This window comes from Salvia hispanica, chromosome 2 (genome assembly GCF_029641045.1).
Source record: "Salvia hispanica isolate PSC_SH4W2 chromosome 2, Shi_PSC_v1, whole genome shotgun sequence".
NCBI lineage: Eukaryota > Viridiplantae > Streptophyta > Magnoliopsida > Lamiales > Lamiaceae > Salvia > Salvia hispanica.
The window spans coordinates 26,952,248-26,977,268 of record NC_142693.1 but is presented as its reverse complement, the minus strand read 5'-3'; the positions used below and the strand labels follow the sequence as shown (position 1 = coordinate 26,977,268).

The 25,021-nt window shown below is 40.1% G+C and overlaps 2 protein-coding genes, 2 long non-coding RNA genes and 1 pseudogene across 5 annotated transcripts; 2 read left to right on the top strand and 3 right to left on the bottom strand.

The window, feature by feature from the left end:
• LOC148931974 (receptor-like protein Cf-9 homolog) overlaps positions 1–21,951 on the bottom strand; it is a 25,650-nt pseudogene extending 3,699 nt beyond the window's left edge.
• LOC148931977 (uncharacterized) lies at positions 6,955–8,745 on the top strand. Its single transcript, XR_016135326.1, has 2 exons — positions 6,955–7,395; positions 7,491–8,745. It is a non-coding gene; the product is annotated as an uncharacterized LOC148931977 (long non-coding RNA).
• On the bottom strand, positions 9,752–13,464 carry LOC148931976 (uncharacterized). Its single transcript, XM_089063701.1, has 2 exons — positions 11,431–13,464; positions 9,752–9,823 (listed from the first exon to the last, which is right to left on the bottom strand). The coding sequence occupies exons 1-2, from the start codon at positions 13,462–13,464 to the stop codon at positions 9,752–9,754; spliced, it is 2,106 nt and encodes a 701-aa protein (XP_088919827.1).
• Positions 17,034–18,823, top strand: LOC148931975 (uncharacterized). The gene is made up of 2 exons (XR_016135328.1): positions 17,034–17,474; positions 17,570–18,823. It is a non-coding gene; the product is annotated as an uncharacterized LOC148931975 (long non-coding RNA).
• LOC125199434 (receptor-like protein 33) lies at positions 21,780–25,021 on the bottom strand. Of its 2 annotated transcripts, XM_089066171.1 has the most exons (5): positions 24,463–25,021; positions 24,234–24,377; positions 23,732–23,803; positions 22,081–23,330; positions 21,780–22,001 (listed from the first exon to the last, which is right to left on the bottom strand). In XM_089066171.1, exons 1-4 carry the CDS (start codon positions 24,770–24,772, stop codon positions 22,087–22,089), a joined length of 1,770 nt encoding a protein of 589 aa, XP_088922297.1. In that variant the 5' UTR covers positions 24,773–25,021; the 3' UTR covers positions 21,780–22,001; positions 22,081–22,086. The 2 variants fall into 2 exon arrangements, with proteins under 2 accessions (XP_088922297.1, XP_047953396.2); XM_048097439.2 differs by having other exon boundaries at positions 21,780–23,330.

Here is a 25,021-nt window from a genome sequence, read left to right as displayed (position 1 = left end):
GTGGTGCAGCCGATCACCATGGACATTGCTTCCTCAGACAAGGAATAGAATATGAGACTGACAAGTCTCTGATCATCAACACGCCAAGATTGGTATGCTGGATTTGGTGTTGAGTTTCCGTCAGCGACCACGTAAGTCGGTGGTGCTGGACGTGATCCATCAATAAGGCTAATAAGCCCTTGACCAATGAGAAGTGGGTAGATTTGGCTTCTCCACAACAAGTAGTTTGTTGATGATAATTTAATAGTGAGCATATGGATCAAAGTACCATATGGAAATGTATCAGAAGAGGGGTTTGAAGAAGTAGCCATGGCTTAAGGCCTATGAACTGAGGGAGAGCAGCAGAGAAGGTTATCCTAGGCTGATACCATGTGAATGTAAATATTGTATTTGCATTGAGAATATTCATCACACACTTCACAATATATACAAGGATTTCTAAACTAAACTAGGAAGGAGATAAATCAAGGATTGATACAATCCCTTGATAGAAGGCTATTAATAATACAATCAGAGACTTAAATCATTGCATTATTTTATGCTATCACCATATATGAATCATTCTCAAATGTGGAGAATTGATTGGATCGCGGTATTGGCCCAACAAGATTGTTTATTGAAAGGTTTAATTTTGCAAGAAATGTCAACCTTGTTAATTCACTTGGAATTTCTCCATCCAATTTGTTTATTGACAAATCCAGCGATTCAAGTTCACTCAAGTTTCCAAGAGTGAAGGCATATGTCCTGTGAGGCTATTGTGTGACATGTTCAAGTATTTGAGAAACTTAAGATTTCGTGTGGAAGGTGGAATATGCCAAGAGAATCTGTTAGAGGACAAATCAATTATTGTGAAGGTTTTCAATAGTCTCTTAATTAACTGATCCTCACCTTTCAAGTTGAGCCTCATCTCCACGTACCTTAGAAACTAATCATATTTAATTTCTACTGGCTCAATCATTGCTAGGAAATTGTTGATATATGTTTGAGGTAGAGAGCCTAGAAATTCATTATCAGATACATCAAAAACATGCGGCCTAGGAAATGGAAACTTGGTTCGTGAAGGAACGGAAATTTTACAAACAAACTTGTTAAACCTCAACACTAGCACTTGAAGCTGGCGTAGGCCTTCCATCCAAAAGGGAAATTCATCTTGTATTCTATTATTTCCAATGTCGAGACCCCTTAGATTTCGGCAATTGATTAACGATTTAGGTAATCGTCCATGGAATTTGTTATTACCCAAATTGATGGAAATAAAGGTAGATGGTATGAGGCCTCTAAAATGATTTTCATTTAGGTCAAAGGTGAACAATGATGTGCTGAAGTTTCTGAAGGACTGCGACAGTCTTCCTTCCAAAGTATTATTTGAGAGAAGAAGATAACCAAGGAATGACAACTGGCATATGGACGATGGGAGCTCACCATTTAATTTGTTGGAAGATAAATATAAGACCTCCAGATTTGAAATATTTCCGATTGTGGATGGAATTGGACCTTCAGACAATTTATTTGAAACATAAAAGAAAGATATAAATCAAAATTTATTTATATTGAAAAATACGCATACATGAAATATTACACATTGTAACAATATGGCAGTTATCTGCATTAGATATTAATATTTTACAGTAGAGGGACCTAGGGGTGATCATTCGGGTTTCGGTTCGGTTTTTCTCCCAAACCGAACCGAACCCGAAAAACCGAATTTAGTTCAAAACCGAAACCGAACCGAAACCGAAAAATCGAAAACCGAATTTGAAAAACCGAACTAAACCGAAAAAACCGAAATTATATGAAAATACCGAAAAACAGAACAAATCGAAAAAAAAATATATACATGTATAATATATTTTATTTTATATATATATAAACTATATAATTAATAGAATATATGTATAATACATTATTATATAGAATATATTAAAAGAATATAGTATATATTATATATAATGTAATACATTAAATTAATAGGATATATATGACAAACACGGATTTGCATGTTTTTAAGGGCTAGATTTGACTCGTTTTAAATTCCAATCATACAAATTATGTTCTTAAATTGCATATGTTATACATTTGGTATTTTAATGTGTTTGTTGATAAATGATAGAAAAAGATAGAAAAAAAAAGGTGCAAAAAGGCCAAGGTGCAACAGCCTCTGTTCGAGCCCATTCTTCCATCAGATTTGGAGTCCAATCAGTGATTTATGCATATCATTCTATTCCTCTTCGAAAGAGCTTCGCGTGGATATCTTGCACGTCTCAATCGGAGTTCTGTGGAGAAAGTTATGACTATTCTACGAACGTTGCGCAGTGCAGTCAAAGCTGGCGGGAATTTAGGCGGAAATTCACGGAAGAAAAAATAAATTATTATATTGTGAAGCCAAATCTCTCCTATATCTTGTAGACCACGAAAATTATCAAAATAAACCTTTTTTCCACTCTATAAATACCTCTTAACCTAATTCATCATTCTTGATTCAGAGCCTCCAATCCTTCTCTCTCTACACCTTCTTCCATCCCACAATCCACACATATAATCATTCAACAACTAAAAAATAACACTTACAATTGACATATCAATGCCGAGAATATCAAATGTCAACAAATAAAAAAATAACACTTATAATTCACATATCAATACCGAGAATATCGAATGTCAACAACTCGTATTAAAATGTCAACAACTAAAAAATAACACTTGTAATTCACATATCAACTACGATGTCAACAACAAACATTATTCATGTCAACTACGAGTCAACAACAAACATTATTCATGTCAACTACGATGTCAACAACAAACGTTATTTATGTCAACTATTATGTCAACAACAACATTTTACAAATAATTAATGTCAATAACAAATATTTTCATGTCAACGACCTATATTATTTATGTCAACAATAACGTTTTACATATAATTCATGTCAACAACAATGTTTTACATATAATTTATGTCAACAGCATTTTTCATAAAATTTATGCCAACGACCTATATAATTCATGTCAACAACAAACGTTATTATGTCAACGAGCTATATAGTTCATGTCAAAAATAAACATCTTCATGTCAACAATAATATTTTAGGCAATAGCACAAACACCTTATCTACAAAACTAAAAAATTCCAGCAACACAATCGAATTAAAAGCTGCATCCATATATTTCACAAATTAATTGTAATTTGCTTTCGATTTTAGAGAAATTGAATCCACAGAATTAAGAAATAAATTCAAAGAAATAAATTCACAAATTTTGAATTAAAAAGGCAATCAGTAATTCGAACTGTAACCACTTCAAATCCCACCCTATCACACGCTTCTCTTACCTCACCTACGTAAATCAGTTACAGTCATCAATAATATACTCTATTATCTAACTTCTTTGCCAAAGCGAGATTCAATAATTTTCTCATCAATTAACTAGTGATCAATTGCAGTTATTTTAACTCATTTTACTTCATATCACTTCAAAGCAATTCCAGTAACACACCAAACAACAGCACATAATAGCAACAAAGATATCAAAGATAAACACGGTGTTACTAGCAACTTACGTGCCTTGTGAATCTGGACAGACTGAAGCCGAAATAGGCCCAGTTGCAGAGGGAGGCAGCAAGGGAAGCATTTCAATGGTCAAAGCTCCAGGTGCTCTTCTACACGATCTGTCACTCACCTTACCTATCAAGATCAAGGTTTCCAAACCAGAGACAGTGGAAAATCGTGTGAAGGAGTGAGTTCAGCTCACCTTCACTTTTGTTCACAGTTAAATAAGGTCCTTTGTACTCGAAGAGGTATTCGTATCAGTAGAAACTAATGATTCGACATTGCAACTTATCAGAATAGGAATTAGTTTTGTTCATTACTGATACAATATCTTGTTTTCTGCATCTCCTTGAACTCACTGCAAGTTTTGTGATATGTTTTATATCTTTTAACAAGATACCAACAACTAAAATAGCGAGATTAGCGAATGTCAACAACCCGTATTAAAATGTCAACAACTAAAAAATAACACTTATAATTCACATATCAATAGCTAGAATATCGAATGTCAACAACTCATATTAAAATGTCAACAACTAAAAAATAACACTTATAATTCACATAACAATAGCGAGAATATCGAATGTCAACAACTAAAAAATAACACTTATAATTCACATATCAATAGCGAGATTAGCGAATGTCAACAACTCGTATTAAAATGCCAACAACTAAAAATTAACACTTATAATTCACATATCAATAGCGATAATATCGAATGTCAACAACTAACAAATAACACTTATAATTCACATATGTAGTTGACATGGATTATACACATAGTTGACAATATATGTGTGTAGTTGACATGAATTTTATATGTAGTTGACATTATATGTGTGTAGTTGATATTGATTATATATGTAGTCTTAACTGAGGAATATCATCAAACCTAGAGTGCATAGCTAGTCGGATAGAAATCCAAAATTTTCTCACCAAATCACATGCTCTGTACCTAAATCAAACAAAAAAGGACACATATACAATAGCCTAAAACTTAGTCCAAATCCAAAAACGAAAATCCTGCATACACCTTAAAACACTAAACATCATTGCTAAGATTTGCACATATAATAGGTTGGAATTTCAAACATACAATTGCTTCCACGAAATTTAGATTTCAGTGAGAAAAATAACAAATTGCATCACGCTATCATCGGAATCAGCAACTCCATGATGATCACAGATCTGACCTCGCTTATGCTCGCGATTCACGCCGGAGAAGGTGAATTCCCCTCCACCGCCGCTCAATTCAACAATCGAGATGATCTCCTGCTCCGGCGGCGGAGATTTCTAGGGTTTGCGGCGTGCGATTCTCCGATTGGAGATGAGGAAACCACCGGAGCCGTCACCATTTGTGAAACCACCGGCACCTTCGCCTTTCTGCTTCTTCGCTATTTTCGGATCATCGTGATGCAGCGCCGCCGCGACTTCACCGTCATCGTTCGCGAATTTGATGGAAAATTTTGAAGCGTATGTATCTGGTTTTTTGACCATTATACCCTTTCATAATAAATTAATCTAAAAATATTTTTTATGTGGCAAAATCTGGACCACTCATTTAATAAAAATGAGTGGCTGTTATTGCATCTCATTTCTCATTTAGCCTAATAAATCTCATTTGATCACAACCCTATATATATATATATATATATAAACTATATAATTAATAGAATATATGTATAATACATTATTATATAGAATATATTAAAACAATATAGTATATATTATATATAATACTCCCTCCGTCCCAATAAATATGAAACATTTGGTTTCCGGCACGAGAGTTTATGCAGTGTTGTTTTGTGAGTTGATGGAGAGAGAGTAAAGTAGGAGAGAGGAAAAAGTAGAGATAGTAATGTTTTCATTTTAGGAAACGTTTCATTTTTAATGGGACAACCCGAAAAGGAAAACGTTGCATTTCTAATGAGACAGAGGGAGTATAATACATTAAATTAATAGGATACATATAAAATATTTATATTTAAAATATAATTCAGTTTTTCGGTTATTTGATTATTTTTCTGCCCGAAACTGAACCGAACCGAAAAATCGAAATTTTGTATTTTTATGTCACGACCACAAACTTCCTAATGATAGTGACTGCATCTAAACGTGATTCAATAGCACCTTAGAGTCAAGGGATGAAAAAAAATCATGATTTAAAAGGAGAAGCCTAGGACATAAGTCCCGCAGGTGAAAGTGAAATGGGACAACATAAAGTCAGAGTGCGGTCTAGGTTCACAATCCTTCTAACATAGAATCCTATTACAGCGGAAACGTCCAAGACAAGGCAGTATGTATGGAGACATACTACCCTGGGCTACCTATTGACTTATGCGAGGATTCATGCCCAACACCATCGCCTGCCCGTCCACGTTCAACCTGCACATTTGAAAATAACATGCAGGGCTGAGTATTTGATATACTCAGTGAGCACATTGCCAAAACAGTTTTAATTTTAATTGTCAAGCCACAGTTGAGAGATTCACGGGGTTTTTATTTAAAAGGCCCGAGTCTCTAAATACTTTTCCTTTCATAAGAATTTTGATTGCGCAATCACGTACCATAGATATACCATATCTGATCATTGTGTGAACCGGGAATGTGGCCACATTCCACGACGGTCACTGGACCGGCCAACCCCTTTTGTTAGCTCACGGTCCCCTTATGTGTACACTAGTCCGAGTAGGGTTTGCGGCCCTACTGGGACCCGAATTCGATTTAACATGAATTGGCATAGCCAAGCAGATAGGTAATCATAAAACAAAACATGGCATGACAACATATTTGAGCAAAGAATCACATTTTCATACTAAAAACACATTTTAAAAGAATGCCCACCTCAAAAGCTAAAGCTCCTTCCGGAAATTCCTTAACTTGGTCTTAGATGACGTTCGAAGACGTCCCTTTAGGAAATAAAAGATACTTAATTAGACTTTTGAAATATCCATTAAGCTTAGACATGAATGCATCCTAAGTGCGATGATCATTTTATTCTTCCTTTAAATTTTCTAGAAGAGTCCTAGAATTTTTGAATATTAATTAAATCGGTAGATTTAATTAAATTAGAGGAATTGTTCACTTAACTAAAGGGTGCTACCTCACATGCCATTTATTTGAACATACTAAAATTTTGGCTCGAGGTATAAAATACTCGTTAGTGTATCGTAATTTCTTAAAATTAATCATCCGAGCACTTAAGCTAAGGTCCGGAAAAATTAGACTTGTCTTCGTGGAAATAATTAGCGGACTATTAATTAATCCATAACATATAAAGGCCCATGATTTAAATAAATTCTTAGTCCATACTTTAATTAATTGGTGGCCCAATCTATTACTAGAGAGGCCCAACCAAATAAAAATAAGGGAGGCCCAAATACTCCCTACCCTATCCATCGGCCTCTCTCTCTCTTTCTCCCTCATTTCCCCCAAATCAACAAAAACCCTAAACTCTCCTCCCTCTCCTCTCTCGGCTATGTCGCCGCCTCATCCGTCGCCGCCACCTCGCGGCCGTCCGGCGAGCAGGGCTGTCGCCTGTGGTGACGCTCGGCGCCGCTCCACCCCTCTCTGTTCCTTTCTATCTCTTTTTCTTTCTCCATCGGCGGAAATCGCCGCCTCTCTGCCACCGGGGCTCCTTAGTCGCCGCCGCGACTCCGTCTTCCTCTCTGTCTTTCTCTCTCCGCCCCGCTCATGCCACCGCTGTAGCAGCGAGCGCGGCGGCGCACCGCCGCCATGCCCGACCGATCTCCTTCCTCCCTTGCTCGGTCGCCACTGCCGCGGAATCCACCGGCACTCTTCCCTTTTCGGGTATGTCGCCGCCGCCGCCGTTATTCCGTCAGATAAGGTAGGGCAATTTATTTACAGTATTTAAGTATTCATCATCTTTCCCTCTTTTTGTTTAAAGGTTGGTGCTTTTAACTTGTAGCTTGTAATTGCTAGGTTGTAGTGGCGGTTCGGAGTGTGGGGTTGTCCAACGGAGAGCCGAAGCTTGCTGCCGGAAGTCCGGCAGATTCACCTCCTCCAGATAAGTTCTCCAGTTGGCTCAGTCATTAGAGTGTCTACTTACTTTAGTTACTTCATGAATTCAGTGGTTTTTTTTTTGGAGCATTTGTCTTTTTGTTAAGGATGGCTTAGTGGTGGAAGGAGATGTTAATTTGTTGTGTATTTATTGGTGTTACTTGGGCAGATTCTACTAACAATTATATATACACATGCTTGAAAAAAAACAAAAAGGAAGAAAAGGGAGGTTTGGGGGGGGGGTTTACTGATCTTACTTATGTTGATTGAGGCTTCTAAGTTATAGAGCTCCTATATGATGACATGAAACTTGATTTGAAGGAGAGAAAAGGGGTGGAGGTGCATTACCTCTGGAGAAGTCGAAGGAGTGGCTGTCTTTGTTGTTACTCTCGGCTATGTGCCACTCTTTACTCTCTATCTTGCTGAAAATTTGGAGTGTGGGTGAAAGGAGTTGGTGTGTGGTGTGGAGGGGGATTTATAGGCAGATTGTGTACTCTTGAGCCTTAAATGGCTGCTGTACCATTTGTTGCTATGCTGCAGAAATCTCACTTTTAGTGATCTCCTTGTCTCTCCTTCATGGCTGCAAAACTTGCATTTTTATGGGTACCTAGTACTAGTTATAAATTGGGGTTTGTTGGGATTTTGGCAGAGATTGAATCTGGACTCTTTGGCTCCTTGCTAGCTATTCTTTTGGTGGTTTATGGAGTATGTACTCGTGAGAAATAAATGGCTGATGTGTAATAGTTGTTGCAGGGCTGACTTGCCTTCTATGGCAAATCCTTGGTCCTCTATAACTAAAGGAAATGTTGTTCTTTTCTTCAATTAATAGCCCCCTTTATTTTCTTTTGTTTCCTAGCCACTAAACTTGTTTTTTTTTTTTTTTTTTACTTATTTTGTAGGTGAAAGAAAAGGCTTGGCTGCCTTGCTGCTGCTTTGAGACGTGGGCAATGCTATCCCGGGCTCGACGGCTCGTTCGGATATGGCGCGGTGGTAGTGCGGCGTGGGCTCGGGAAAAGAAGTCCAAGTGCAAGCTACCCTAGACTTTATTTCCTTGAGCTTTTGGTTCATTCAAGAGTATTGTAACATTAATATCCCATCTCATCCTTTTGTAAGACCATCATGAACTTCCAAAGAAACAAATTTTTGGGCATTATGTGGACCTTTTCTTTCGGGAACACTTGAATAGCATTCCTTTTTATTCCGCAGCGTACATTAGTTGGTTTAGTTCGTTTGATTATTTCTTTAACTTTTACTTTGCAATTAACACTATTAAGTTCATCAAAGGCTCGAGTTCCATTTATTTTCACGAAACAAGAGAACGATAGATTTCTAGTTCGACGTTAACATATATGAAAAGATAATAAAAGAAGCGGGTGCTACATTCTACCCTCCTTAAAGAAAATTTCGTCCCGAAATTTTGCTTATGTTACTCAAACAGCTCTGGGTACTTTTCTTTCATCTTGTCTTCCAATTCCCATGTAGCTTCCTTGTGACCATGGTGCTTCCATAGAACTTTCACCGTTACAATAGATTTGTTCCTCAATTCCTTGACCTTCCTATCCAAGATTGCCTCTGGCTTCTCTTCATAGCTTAAGTCTGGTTCCAACACCATCTCCTCTTGGTGGATTATATGTTTTGGGTCGAACACATATTTCCTCAATTGAGACACGTGAAAAACATTGTGCACGTTCCCAAATCTCGGTGGGAGTGCCAATCTGTACGCCACAGGACCCACTTCTTCTAAAATTTCATAGGGTCCGATGAAACGTGGTCTTAGCTTGCCCTTGACGCCGAATCTCGTAATTCCTTTAGACGGGGATACTTTCAGAAAAACTTTGTCTCCCGCCTTGAACTGCAGATCGGTTCGGCGAGCATCTGCGTAAGACTTTTGCCTATCTTGAGCTTCCTTGATTCTCTCACGGATCTGGCGGACGATCTCTATCATCTCCTCTACTGAATCCGGTCCCAGCGTCTTTCTCTCACCGACCTCATCCCAATAAAGCGGTGATCTACACTTCTTCCCATACAGTGCCTCATATGGGGCCATGTTTATGGTTGCCTGATAGCTGTTGTTGTACGCAAACTCTATAAGTGGCAATACTGGCTCCCATTTTCCTCCGCGGTCGAGCACTACGGCCCTCAACATATCTTCTAAGATTTGGATTGTCCTCTCAGTCTGCCCATCAGTCTGTGGATGGAATGCCGTACTGAAATTTAACCTGGTGCCTAGCTCTCGCTGCAAGCTTATCCAAAACCTAGAAGTAAATTTTGGGTCACGGTCTGATGTGATCGTCACCGGTACTCCATGTAACCGTATGATCTCTTGCACATAGATCTGAGCTAGCTTGTCCGATCCGTAAGTGATACGAACTGGTACAAAGTGGGCGCTTTTGGTGAGGCGATCTATAATCACCCAAATAGCAGTATTCCCTCGTTGTGACTTTGGCAATCCTGTCACGAAGTCCATTGCAATGTGCTCCCATTTCCACTCGGGAATTTCCAGGGGTTGCAATTTCCCATAGGGTCGTTGATGTAGAGCCTTCACTTGTTGATATGCTAGGCACCTTTCTACAAACGACGCTATGCTCCTCTTCATGCCATCCCACCAAAAATGCTTCTTCATATCTTGATACATTTTTGTACCTCCTGGGTGGGCGGTATAGGGTGTCTCATGCGCTTCGCTCATGATCTCTTTTCTAAGAGCCTCGTCATTGGGCACGCATAATCTCCCTTCAAAAGTGAGGGCGTTATCCGCTTCTTCGCGGTGACTCACCTCTTTTCCTGTCCTCACCTTAAGTCGAATTTTCTCTAATGCTTCATCACTCCTTTGAGCTTCAACAATTCTGGCCCTTAAGTCTGGTTCAATCACTAGAGTGGCGATCCTACTTTCCACCGTCTCTGGTGCTCCCACTATTTCTAGCCGCATCTTGGAAAATTCTCGTATGAGCTCCTCATTCTGTGTGAGGAAAGTGGCCACTTGGGGAATGGTCTTCCTGCTCAAGGCATCTGCCACTACATTAGCCTTGCCTGGGTGGTAATTTATGCCACAGTCATAATCCTTGACTAATTCGAGCCATCTACGTTGTCGCATATTTAAATCCTTCTGCTCGAAAAAGTACTTAAGGCTCTTGTGGTCCGTGAAGATCTCACATCGAACTCCGTAGAGATGATGTCTCCAAATCTTCAAGGCATGTACCACTGCCGCTAGTTCCAAATCATGAGTGGGGTAGTTTAACTCGTGTGGCCTGAGTTGGCGTGACGCGTATGCAATCACCTTGCCATTTTGCATCAATACGCATCCAAGTCCGACTTTTGAAGCATCGGTGTACACTACATAGCCTGCTTCTGGTGCTGGCACGGCTAGGATTGGTGCGGTGGTCAATTTTTCTTTTAATAATTGGAAACTTGCTTCACACTCCGGCGTCCAATTGACCTTAGCTCCTTTCTTGAGCTGTTGAGTCATTGGTCTGGCTATTTTAGAAAATCCTTCGATGAACCTCCGATAGTATCCAGCCAAACCTAAGAAACTTCGAATTTCACTCGGTGTTGTCGGTGACTGCCAGCGTTGCACTGCCTCCACCTTGGCAGGGTCCACTCGGATCCCATCTGCCGTTACTATGTGTCCGAGGAAATTCACCTCGTTGAGCCAGAACTCACACTTGCTAAACTTAGCATAGAGCTTCTCGGCTCTCAACGTCTCTAAGGTGGTTCTCAGATGTTCCTCGTGTTCCTTCTCGTTCTTCGAGTAGATGAGTACATCGTCTATAAAGACTAGGACGAACTTGTCCAAGTATGGGTGGAACACGCGGTTCATTAAGTCCATGAACACTGCCGGGGCATTTGTGAGTCCGAATGGCATTACAGTGAATTCGTAATGGCCGTATCTGGTGCGGAATGCTGTCTTGGGTACATCGTCATGTCGGACTTTCAGTTGGTGATAACCTGATCTCAAGTCCATTTTTGAGAATACACCAGCCCCTCGAAGTTGGTCAAACAGGTCGTCAATCCTTGGTAGAGGGTACTTGTTTTTGAGCGTCAGTTTGTTCAACTCTCGGTAGTCGATACACATTCTCAATGTTCCGTCCTTCTTCTTCACGAAGAGCACTGGTGCGCCCCATGGTGACACACTAGGTCGGATGAAGCCTAGGTCTAGTAACTCCTGTAGCTGTATTTTGAGTTCTTCTAACTCTTTAGGTGCCATTCTGTATGGTGCCTTCGATACTGGGGCCGATCCTGGTTCGAGATCAATTGTGAATTCTAATTGCCTGTCTGGCGGCAATCCAGGTAGTGCGTCTGGGAAGACATCTGGGAATTCTCGTACCACTGCTACATCTTCAATCTTACGGTCCTCTTTCTCTTCTCCATTCAGGTAAACGAGGTATGCCGGGTATCCTTTCCTTATCATAGTGGTTGCTTGTAGTGCAGAAATTATGGACTTTCGTCGCCTCATGGAGATTCCGTGGAAGATTGTGGGTTCCCTTCCTGGGTATTGCAGCGAGATCTGCCTTTCCTTACAAAGAATGGTAGCGTAGTTTTCGGCTAACCAATCCATTCCCAATATGATGTCGACGCTCCACATCAACATCACATGCAAATTGTGAGCCACTAACCTAAGGTTTCCCATAGTGAATTCTACGTTTGAGCAAGTTCGTGTGATGTCTATAAGGCCTCCTACGGGTGAGGACACCCTCATCTTATGTTTTACTTCGTCAGTAGGCAGTTCTAAGGTATCCACACAAGGTGCTGATATGAACGAGTGTGATGCACCAGTATCAAACAAAATGGCTATAGGTATGTTGAGGAGAGTTCCCATACCTGCCAGATTGCCCTGCTCTTGGTTCCCTGGCTCCGTCTTAGGCTGCCTCTGTCTCAGTGCAAAAGCTCTGGGCTGAGTGGGAAGCCTCTGCCGTAACTGCCGCTGGTGTTGCGGAGCTTGGGGTAGGGCCGCTTTTCCTTTCGGCTCAGCTTGAAGTGCCCGCAGTTGTGGACGCTGCCCTTGGTAGTTCTGTCTCCCTCTGATTCCAGCGTTCCTATCCGGGCATTCTCTGGAGAAATGTCCGCCCTTGCCACAGTAGAAGCACCTATCAGTCCCAGCCTTGCACTCCCCATGATGATTCTTCGAGCACTTAGCACAGGGAGGGGCTCTAGGTCTGTACTCCATCATCTGATTTGGAGCAGTTTGCCTTCCACCATTCTGCGGTGGCTTCAGAGCAAGTTGTGGCCTCTTAATTTCATTTGGAGCACGATCTCCATCCCACCTCCTTTTCTCTCGGAAGTTTTGCTGTTGTTGAGGTGGTGCTGCGGTAACAAGTACAGTTGACTTCTCTTTGGGCATAGCTGCCTCGATATCCAAGGCTCGACTCAGTGATTCAGGGTACGACAACCCTCCAAGGCTTGCCAGGGCCATCTTTATTTCGTACCTCAGACCGGCACAAAACTTCTCAGCCATCTTCTCATCAGTATCGACTTGGTCAGGCGCATAGCGAGACATGTCGCAGAACATTCTATCATACTCAGTAACGGACATCCGTCCTTGTTTCAGATTATAGAATTCCACTTCCTTAGCCTTACGGTAACTCTTCGGGATGTACTTGTCATACATTCCAGTTTTGAACTCATCCCAAGTCATTTGATCCAGTTGTTCCGGTGTTAAAATTTTCTTTCGTGCCTCCCACCAGAAATCAGCTGATCCTGTCAGTTGGAAGGTCACACAAGTCAAGCGTTCCTGATCGTTGCAGTGCAGGAAGTTGAAGATGCGTTCCATGGCGCGTATCCAGTTTTCAGCCACAACTGGGTCCCCTAAACCATTGAAAATCGGAGGGTTTTGTCTCAGAAAAAGTTCCTCTACTCGCCGCTCCTGTGGAGGTGGAGGCGGCGGAGGAGGTGGTGGGGTCATCCCTCTTCCCGCTCTATTTCCTCGTGGTACATTTTGTGGCACCTCGCCATTCCTTCTTGGCCGTCCGGCACGTCTCCTTGGTGGCATTCTGTTCTAAGGATAACAAGGTTAACATGGATTTATACTCGTCGAATGTCATGATCGCAAGCATTAGGTTCATTAAATGCACCATTCTTTTGAACATAAGGAGTAAAATCAAAAAATCGAATAACATAGCCAAGAAACATCACATGTCATAAGTTAAGGGAAAAAATTGCCTCTAGCGAGGACTTAAAATCTGATACATGTGAGGGCAATAAGGAAAAGAAAGCTCCTAAAAGGTTCGATACATGGAAAGGGAAAACATGATGCTAAGCTACTACGATAAACACGCCTGAGGCCTGCTCAATCAGTCCTGCTCAGAGTCGCTGCTGATCCACATCGGGTCGCCATGACTAGTCCCCTGATGGGACGTCTCGATCGGAGGCACCGGCTCCTCGGGGTGCTCCGGCACTGCCACCGGCTCTGATGGCCCCGGGGCTGCCACTGGTGCAAAGGGAATATCGGTCCCGGCGGCCAACTCTCTGCGCATACGCCAAATGCGATGATACAGCTCGCTGAAAGAGGTCAAATCTATCGGTTGCTGGGACAACCGTAGTGTCTCCGGGTGGGGCTCCACCGGGGGTGAAGGTATCTCTGGTGGTGGTCCGGCTGGTAGTGGGGGAATGAACTCCAACTCCAAATCAGCGAGGCCGCCAACCTGTGGCTCCTCCTCAGCGGAACCATCCTCCTGCATCTCGCCCCACTCCAAAACTCCCTCGGGCTCCTCATCCGAGTCCTCTTCACTGACCTCATCGTCGTCTACGCCCTCTTCCTCCGAGTTCTCGTCGTCATCCTCATCTGCCGCGCTGCTCCCCACAGACCCGGTCTTATCACTCGAGTCGGGCGTAACCTCTACTCGGCCCCTCTCGCGGGCGGGAGCTCGAGACGACTGCCCCTCCTCGAATACTCCGCCTGCACCCCGCATGAGGGCCAAGGGTGGCAACCTGCGGAATCCCTCGCTTCCGGGCGCCTGCGTCCCTGGTGGGGGCCCATCACCGAAGTGGAAGCACCCTGCGAAGACTGCGCTAAGAAAACCGGGCATATCCCCAATAGGCTCATATGTGGGAGGCGGGGACGACGTGTACAACTCGGCAGTGGCCGTCATCCAACTCTGCCACTCCTCAGGAAACAGACCGACGAGCCTCATGATACCCTCATAGGGCTTCACCCCGTGACAGTTGGCCTCCTCCCATAACTTTGCGTAGTGAGCTACGAACTCTGCCAGCGTATCCCCATGGCAGCGGCGGTAGGACCGGTAGTAGCGAATCACTGCCTCGGAATCCGCGCCAGCTCGGAGCGGCCTACGATGGGTGTAGCGCTGTCGTGCCATCTGTACGAAAGAATGGGCTCTCAAAACGCGAAAAGAGAGAATAAGGTATAGAAGTAATATGCATAGTGAAATATATAGTACTAGCCGTCGCATCGATAACCTATTAGGGTTTTTCTCCGATAGGGTAGATCGTATTAGCATTCGTTTTGAGTGACTCGTGGGCCCTCATAATTTTGGACGTTCTTTCTCTTTTTAAACGTAAAGGTCGTAACACAGTACGCCGTAGTTCGCATTTAAAGTTCTATTTTCAAGACAAGTTAGGGGTTCGCCCTATCTTGCATCTTTCTGTTGATTTCATCGCTCTTGGAAGCGGTGTAAGAGTCGTCATTCACGACTATTCGTTCATAGATATTCTAGCCTAATGTACCTCCTTAGGCGTTCTAGGTTTGCATGCATTAGTCATTTCGTAACTTTCTAAAAACTTCCTCGAGCTATCATCATACTTCACATAATCAGGCATGCATAACTAATAATACTTTAGCATTTGTAAGACGTCCTTATGCTTAACATTTTAAACTTGAAATTCTCTGGTTCGTAGAAAAATGAAATTTACATGCTTTTCCTTGAAATCCTTGAATATTTTTGAAATATCTTTAAAAGAAATCATTTTCCCTTTTATCAAGTCCTTTCATAAATAACGGAAAATTTTCTGGTAAGAACTTCTTTCTTACCTCATTGCTGCGGTTGAACGTGACGAGTCGAGGTGTTGGGTCCTTTAACTTCCCATTTAAGTCATGTTCTAGCCTAGTGCTATCATTCTAGACTAAGGCTTGAAGGAAGGTTCTTGGGTCCAGAGCGAAAGAACGGTGCTCTGATACCACTCTGTCACGACCACAAACTTCCTAATGATAGTGACTGCATCTAAACGTGATTCAATAGCACCTTAGAGTCAAGGGATGAAAAAAAATCATGATTTAAAAGGAGAAGCCTAGGACATAAGTCCCGCAGGTGAAAGTGAAATGGGACAACATAAAGTCAGAGTGCGGTCTAGGTTCACAATCCTTCTAACATAGAATCCTATTACAGCGGAAACGTCCAAGACAAGGCAGTATGTATGGAGACATACTACCCTGGGCTACCTATTGACTTATGCGAGGATTCATGCCCAACACCATCGCCTGCCCGTCCACGTTCAACCTGCACATTTGAAAATAACATGCAGGGCTGAGTATTTGATATACTCAGTGAGCACATTGCCAAAACAGTTTTAATTTTAATTGTCAAGCCACAGTTGAGAGATTCACGGGGTTTTTATTTAAAAGGCCCGAGTCTCTAAATACTTTTCCTTTCATAAGAATTTTGATTGCGCAATCACGTACCATAGATATACCATATCTGATCATTGTGTGAACCGGGAATGTGGCCACATTCCACGACGGTCACTGGACCGGCCAACCCCTTTTGTTAGCTCACGGTCCCCTTATGTGTACACTAGTCCGAGTAGGGTTTGCGGCCCTACTGGGACCCGAATTCGATTTAACATGAATTGGCATAGCCAAGCAGATAGGTAATCATAAAACAAAACATGGCATGACAACATATTTGAGCAAAGAATCACATTTTCATACTAAAAACACATTTTAAAAGAATGCCCACCTCAAAAGCTAAAGCTCCTTCCGGAAATTCCTTAACTTGGTCTTAGATGACGTTCGAAGACGTCCCTTTAGGAAATAAAAGATACTTAATTAGACTTTTGAAATATCCATTAAGCTTAGACATGAATGCATCCTAAGTGCGATGATCATTTTATTCTTCCTTTAAATTTTCTAGAAGAGTCCTAGAATTTTTGAATATTAATTAAATCGGTAGATTTAATTAAATTAGAGGAATTGTTCACTTAACTAAAGGGTGCTACCTCACATGCCATTTATTTGAACATACTAAAATTTTGGCTCGAGGTATAAAATACTCGTTAGTGTATCGTAATTTCTTAAAATTAATCATCCGAGCACTTAAGCTAAGGTCCGGAAAAATTAGACTTGTCTTCGTGGAAATAATTAGCGGACTATTAATTAATCCATAACATATAAAGGCCCATGATTTAAATAAATTCTTAGTCCATACTTTAATTAATTGGTGGCCCAATCTATTACTAGAGAGGCCCAACCAAATAAAAATAAGGGAGGCCCAAATACTCCCTACCCTATCCATCGGCCTCTCTCTCTCTTTCTCCCTCATTTCCCCCAAATCAACAAAAACCCTAAACTCTCCTCCCTCTCCTCTCTCGGCTATGTCGCCGCCTCATCCGTCGCCGCCACCTCGCGGCCGTCCGGCGAGCAGGGCTGTCGCCTGTGGTGACGCTCGGCGCCGCTCCACCCCTCTCTGTTCCTTTCTATCTCTTTTTCTTTCTCCATCGGCGGAAATCGCCGCCTCTCTGCCACCGGGGCTCCTTAGTCGCCGCCGCGACTCCGTCTTCCTCTCTGTCTTTCTCTCTCCGCCCCGCTCATGCCACCGCTGTAGCAGCGAGCGCGGCGGCGCACCGCCGCCATGCCCGACCGATCTCCTTCCTCCCTTGCTCGGTCGCCACTGCCGCGGAATCCACCGGCACTCTTCCCTTTTCGGGTATGTCGCCGCCGCCGCCGTTATTCCGTCAGATAAGGTAGGGCAATTTATTTACAGTATTTAAGTATTCATCATCTTTCCCTCTTTTTGTTTAAAGGTTGGTGCTTTTAACTTGTAGCTTGTAATTGCTAGGTTGTAGTGGCGGTTCGGAGTGTGGGGTTGTCCAACGGAGAGCCGAAGCTTGCTGCCGGAAGTCCGGCAGATTCACCTCCTCCAGATAAGTTCTCCAGTTGGCTCAGTCATTAGAGTGTCTACTTACTTTAGTTACTTCATGAATTCAGTGGTTTTTTTTTTGGAGCATTTGTCTTTTTGTTAAGGATGGCTTAGTGGTGGAAGGAGATGTTAATTTGTTGTGTATTTATTGGTGTTACTTGGGCAGATTCTACTAACAATTATATATACACATGCTTGAAAAAAAACAAAAAGGAAGAAAAGGGAGGTTTGGGGGGGGGGTTTACTGATCTTACTTATGTTGATTGAGGCTTCTAAGTTATAGAGCTCCTATATGATGACATGAAACTTGATTTGAAGGAGAGAAAAGGGGTGGAGGTGCATTACCTCTGGAGAAGTCGAAGGAGTGGCTGTCTTTGTTGTTACTCTCGGCTATGTGCCACTCTTTACTCTCTATCTTGCTGAAAATTTGGAGTGTGGGTGAAAGGAGTTGGTGTGTGGTGTGGAGGGGGATTTATAGGCAGATTGTGTACTCTTGAGCCTTAAATGGCTGCTGTACCATTTGTTGCTATGCTGCAGAAATCTCACTTTTAGTGATCTCCTTGTCTCTCCTTCATGGCTGCAAAACTTGCATTTTTATGGGTACCTAGTACTAGTTATAAATTGGGGTTTGTTGGGATTTTGGCAGAGATTGAATCTGGACTCTTTGGCTCCTTGCTAGCTATTCTTTTGGTGGTTTATGGAGTATGTACTCGTGAGAAATAAATGGCTGATGTGTAATAGTTGTTGCAGGGCTGACTTGCCTTCTATGGCAAATCCTTGGTCCTCTATAACTAAAGGAAATGTTGTTCTTTTCTTCAATTAATAGCCCCCTTTATTTTCTTTTGTTTCCTAGCCACTAAACTTGTTTTTTTTTTTTTTTTTACTTATTTTGTAGGTGAAAGAAAAGGCTTGGCTGCCTTGCTGCTGCTTTGAGACGTGGGCAATGCTATCCCGGGCTCGACGGCTCGTTCGGATATGGCGCGGTGGTAGTGCGGCGTGGGCTCGGGAAAAGAAGTCCAAGTGCAAGCTACCCTAGACTTTATTTCCTTGAGCTTTTGGTTCATTCAAGAGTATTGTAACATTAATATCCCATCTCATCCTTTTGTAAGACCATCATGAACTTCCAAAGAAACAAATTTTTGGGCATTATGTGGACCTTTTCTTTCGGGAACACTTGAATAGCATTCCTTTTTATTCCGCAGCGTACATTAGTTGGTTTAGTTCGTTTGATTATTTCTTTAACTTTTACTTTGCAATTAACACTATTAAGTTCATCAAAGGCTCGAGTTCCATTTATTTTCACGAAACAAGAGAACGATAGATTTCTAGTTCGACGTTAACATATATGAAAAGATAATAAAAGAAGCGGGTGCTACATTTTAAAACCGAACCGAACCGAATTTCAAAATTTCGGTTTGGTTCAGTTCAAATATTCGGTTTCTGATTTTTTTGCTCACCGCTAGAGGGACATCATAAAAATCAAAATGTCAGTTGTCAAGATGACCAATCTATCATGAAATAACTCTCATAAATCAGAATGTTTAAATAAAGTTAGCATAATTTTCAAATAACTCCCGCAAATATAACTATTCACCCTAATGTATGAACTTTTCAATGTCCGTGTTCAAACATATATGGATTATTCATGTTAATATCCAGAGTAATGAAATTCAGGTCCAACTATAACATTATAGGAAATCATTACAACAAAAACAATTATAAAAATGATATAATATGCTATGTATTCTGAGAGTTATAAAAATGCCCAACAAGATTATTTTGATGAATGTCAAGTTAGATGGGGGATGAGAGCTCACCATTTAATTTATTGAAAGAGAGATCTAAGGAATACAGATTTGTAAAATTTCCAATGATGGATGGTATTGGACCTACAAACAATTTATTTAAAGTTAATTAAGGATATAAATGAAAATTCTCTACTTTTAAAAACGTAGATGCATAGCATTTTAATAGCACATTTATGAGTGCATTGCATTCTTTTTGAAAAGTATTTAATTCAAACTGATCGTTGCAAATTTATATATTGCCAAGGAATATAAAGCATTGTTTTCCAAGTTCCATGTGAAATCGGTTTATGACTTGAGGTATTTTACCTGAAAAGTTATTGATTGAAAGGTCCAGCCTCCACTAATATTGTAGGTTTCCTATCTCTGGTGGGATGGCGCCTGAAAACGAGTTATTATAGAGATCCAGATAATTGAGATTTATGAGCAAGCCTATTTCTGATGGAAGTTCCCCACTGAATTCATTGTTGGAGAGGTCCAAGTAAGTGAGGCCTGTGAGGTTGCCAAGAGCAGTTGGTATAGAGCCGTTGAGAGCATTCCCATTGAGGTTGAAAGTGGTGAGATTCCGCAATGCACTGAAATGGAGCAGGTCCAATGTCCCTGCAATGATGCAGTTGTAGAATATAAAACTTAGTGGCTAAGAAAAGTATATTTTTGGTTTTATTTATTTCCTAGTTAATAGAATTAGGAGATGGAAAAAATATTAGTTATTTTTGCTTATTATCTTTTTAGTTATTTTCTTTCCATAAGTTTAGGATTTTCTTTGCCTATATAAAGACTTAATTGTTGATCTTAAAAGACAGGCTTTGAATATATATTTTTACATTGAGTTTTATACTCTGAAGTTCTCAATTTGTTGAGTTCTTTTTATCTACCAGTTCAGTCATTCTCATACCTGTCTGTTCATTTGCATCATGCAAGGTCTGCACCAGAGAGATCAATCCCAGAGACAGATCCCTCGTCGTTGCAGCTAATGCCAATCCATCTGCAGTGGTTGCTGATGTTGTTGACGGACCAAGACTCGAGAGAAGCAGAAGATGATAGGCTGGATTTCCATCTCATCAAACCCTCTGCTTCACTTGTGGCTGCTCTTGAAGGACACAAACAAAGTGTTAGGAGAGAAAGATATGTAAGAAAAAGGTATGCTGTTTTCATGGCTGATGTTTTTGTCTATCTACTCTGCTTCATTTGCCTATTTATGATCAAAATTATAATAATATATTCCACAAATATATCTGAAAACCTCTCCATTAACATTTTCTTAGTCAACTTCAAAGTGTATGATTTTCAGAGTGTTAATTGTAATGATGTGCTAAGAAGAAAAAACTGGCAACATTTAAATTTAAAATAATACTCCCTCGTCCCAATAAATATAAAACTTTTCTACACGAGATTTTATATAGTGTTGTTCTGTGAGTTAATAAAGAGAGAGTAAAGTAAGAACGAAGAAAAAATAAAGATAGTGTTGTTTCTATTTTAGGAAATGTTTCATTTTTAATGGGACAATTCAAAAAGAAAAACATTTTATTTTAATGGGACACGAGTATTTTTATAGTCAATTCAAGTCAACTGCAAAGTGTAAAATTACCAAACTTTTGTTGCCCCACTGAAAAATGAGGGCAGTTGCAACTTGAACGCATGCCTAATTTTTATTTAAAAATTATTACAATTAGAGGAAGAATTACGACATAGTTTGTCGTGTGGAATGGTTAGTCGATGATAATGGGATAACAACTTTCTTGGAGAGAAATGATTTAATTTGAAACATAATTGACTTTACAAGACTTTAATGTGAATCACATAACAACTCTCGGTCCATGATTACTCTTTTTTTTTCAATCGACTTTTTACTATTTTTAATAATGGACTCCATGTTCCACTAACTCATCCCATAATCCACTAATCTTTTCTATCCACTTTCAATTACATTTCATAATACTCGACTGAGTCAAACGGTGTCAATCAATCGTGAAGGGGCGGAGTAACCGTGTAAGTATGTCATAAGGTTTAGAACAACTCAACTTGATTTCTACCCTACAAGATTTGGACAGAAGGTCTTAAAGAATTGTTCAGTTCTCTGCCTATGATACGGTTGAATTTTGTTCCATTTTGAAATTGAAAAAAGCACACAATTTTCTTTCTTGCACTTCTTATGAAAACAATTCAAATCCCAATTATTAATCGACTTCCATATCTCATCACAACACATCGCCACAGAAGCTGATGGAGAAAACACATAACCCTAGCTTCTTAAATTCTAAAATTATCAATAATATCTGAAACCGATTGAAAAACAATGAAATCCGTTATTTATAAGTGGTTTGAAACCCTGATTCAGAAGGAAGTAACAAAATTACAAAAAAATAAGCACGCAAAACAAATAAAAGGACAATTTAGTAACTTAAAGGATGTCCGATGGTCCATCGAACATCATAGTACAACGATGACTTTGATTCCTCAACCTGTTCTGCCAGCATCACGTGAATTTGACGCCATAATTCAAGTCCTTCCAACACAATCAACGCTTTTGGCATCATTTGCTGGAACTGCATCAAAATGCATCAACCATGTTTGCACAATTGATATAAAAGGGACCAAAATGGTTCAAAATTTTCTTTTTAGTACCTTAGTTTAGGTCCGTCCCCATTTGGATACAAGCATGAGACCCATAACGTAGAGCCAATCTCCAACAGCATCAAAGAAGTTGAAGAATGCGAATCTCCATGATTTCTTTAGTAAGAAAGAACCAATAACTCCCCAGAATCCGAAAATAAAACCAAAGGCCATTGATATGCCAACTTCTTGCATAAAAGATAGGTTGTTGCTTTTCTCATCTGCGGGGTTTATCGTTGGCCCATTCTCATCTTTGCATTTTCTTGTCAACGGAAGTCCACACAATCCCAAGTTTCTCATATATGAATCATTCTCAAATGTGGAGAACTGATTGGATCGCGGTATTTGCCCAACAAGATTGTTTATTGAAAGGTTTAATTTCGCAAGAAATGTCAACCTTGTCAATTCACTTGGAATTTCACCATCCAATTTGTTTGTTGACAAGTCCAACGATTCGAGTTCACTTAAGTTTCCAAGAGATGAAGGTATATGTCCCATGAGGGTATTGTGGGACAAGTTCAAGTATTTGAGAATCTTGAGATTTCCTATGGAAGGTGGAATAGTTCCATTAAATTTATTGTAGGATAAGTCAATTACTGTGAATGTTTCCAATAGTCTCTTAATTAATTGATCCTGGCCTTTCAAGAAGAGCCTCATCTCCAAGTCATCTAGAAAGTAATCATTTTCAATTTCTACCGGCTCAATCATTGCTTTGAAATTGTTGAAAAATCTTTGAGGTAGAGTGCCCTGAAATTCATTATGAGACACATCGAAAACTTGCAACCTTGGAAATAGAAACTTGGTTCGTGAAGGAAGCGACATATTACCACCAAACTTGTTAGACCTCAACACTAACACTCGAAGTTCAGGTAGGCCTTCCATCCAAAAAGGAAATTTGTCTTGTATTTTATTATTTCCAATGTCGAGACCCCTTAGACTTCGGCAATTAATTAAGGATTTAGGTAATTGTCCGTGGAATTTGTTACTACCCAAATTGATTGACAAAATACTACAATTTTTAGAAAAGGTTGATGGAATGATGCCACTAAATTGATTTTCGTTTAAATGAAAGATGGTCAAAGATCCGCTGAAGTTTCCGAAGCATCGTGGCAGTCTTCCTTCCAGAGTATTATTTGAGAGAAGAAGATAAGAAAGGTGTGACAACTTGCAGATGGAGTATGGGAGCTCACCACTTAATTTGTTGGAAGAGAGATATAAGGACTCCAAAATCAGAAGATTTCCGATTGCAGATGGAATTGGACCTTCAAACAATTTTTGAAAGATTAAAGAAGGGTAAACAAAATTTCTTGTATCGAAGGTTACATGGATGAATTTTACTCATTGCAAGCATATGTCTATTATCTTATCTTGTCTGCATTAGATGTTAACATTTTCCGACTCATTTGTGTCCTATCGTATCCATAGTAATTATGTTAGTATCCGGAGGAATGAAATTCATGTTCTAGCTGGCATGTAGGGAATCACTATAACAAAATGCTCGAGAAATAATGACATACTAATATTTTAGGCATTTTGAGATTTATATATTGGCATTACATAGTACTACTATGACATCTTGTATGTGAGTAAATATTCAAATGAACTATTTGCCCAACAAGATTATGCAAGATATTCAAGTTGCAGATGGAGGATGAGCGCTCACCATTTAATTTGTTGAAACGAAGAACCAAGTGCTTCAGATTTGATAGATTTCCAATGGTTGATGGTATTGGACCTAAAATTGTATATGCATATTATATGCTGTGAACTTATATATTGTAGATATTTTAATGGACCTTCAAACCATTTATTTGAAACATGCATATTAATGGACCTTCAAACCATTTATTTGAAACATGAGAAGGAATGAAGGATATAAATCAAATATCTTTAAATCTAAAATTGTACATGCATATTATATGCTGTGAACTTATATATTGTAGATATTTTAATAGACCTTCAAACCATTTATTTGAAACATGCATATTAATGGACCTAAAATTGTACATGCATATTAATGGACCTTCAAACCATTTATTTGAAACATGAGAAGGAATGAAGGATATAAATCAAATATCTTTAAATCTAAAATTGTACATGCATATTATATGCTGTGAACTTATATATTATAGATAAAAGATTTAATTTTGTGAAATAAAATATACCACTTAAAGAATTATTCGATAGCGATAAGTCAGAAAGGCTTGTCATGTTCCCAACTTCGTTTGGGATTGCTCCACTGAGTTCGTTAAAGCCCAAACGCATCAACTCCAATTTATTCAAAAGACCAATCTCTTTGGGAATAGTACCTGTACAATTAATTTCAATAGGTAAGTGTAATGATCATAGCATATAATGTGTACATAGATTCTTGCTATAAATATAAGATCACACCTTTTAGATTGTTGTCATAAATGCGTAATCTCTTAAGGCTTGTAATGTTCCCAATTTGTGCAGGCACATGTCCCACAAAGTTGTTGTATGACAAGGCAAGAATCTCAAGCTGTGGACATTCACCCAAACTAAGTGGTATCTCTCCCTCCAAAGTATTATTGGATAGCTGAAGTTCTTTGAGTCTTGGAAGGTTGTTGTAGCTGCAAACCTCCTTTGGCAGGTAACCATGAAGAGAGTTTCCACTTAAATTTAGAGAAACAAGAAAAGAAAGATTTCCAATTTCTGGTGGAATGCTACCTCCGAGTCCCATATCCGAGAGATCCAAATGAGTCACCCTATTATGAGGTGAATCACAAGTAACTCCGAACCATGTACAAAGAGAGGTTCCGGGGTCCAATTTTTTTTCAATATATTGGAAGGATCCGAAGTGATGAGGGATTTAAAAGCAAGAAGTGGAAACTCATCAGTATAGAGTTGATTAGTAGTAGCAAGGCTAAGACAAGAAAACAATACAAGAAGAGGAAGTATGAAAAATGGGGAAACTCTCTCCATATTGTAG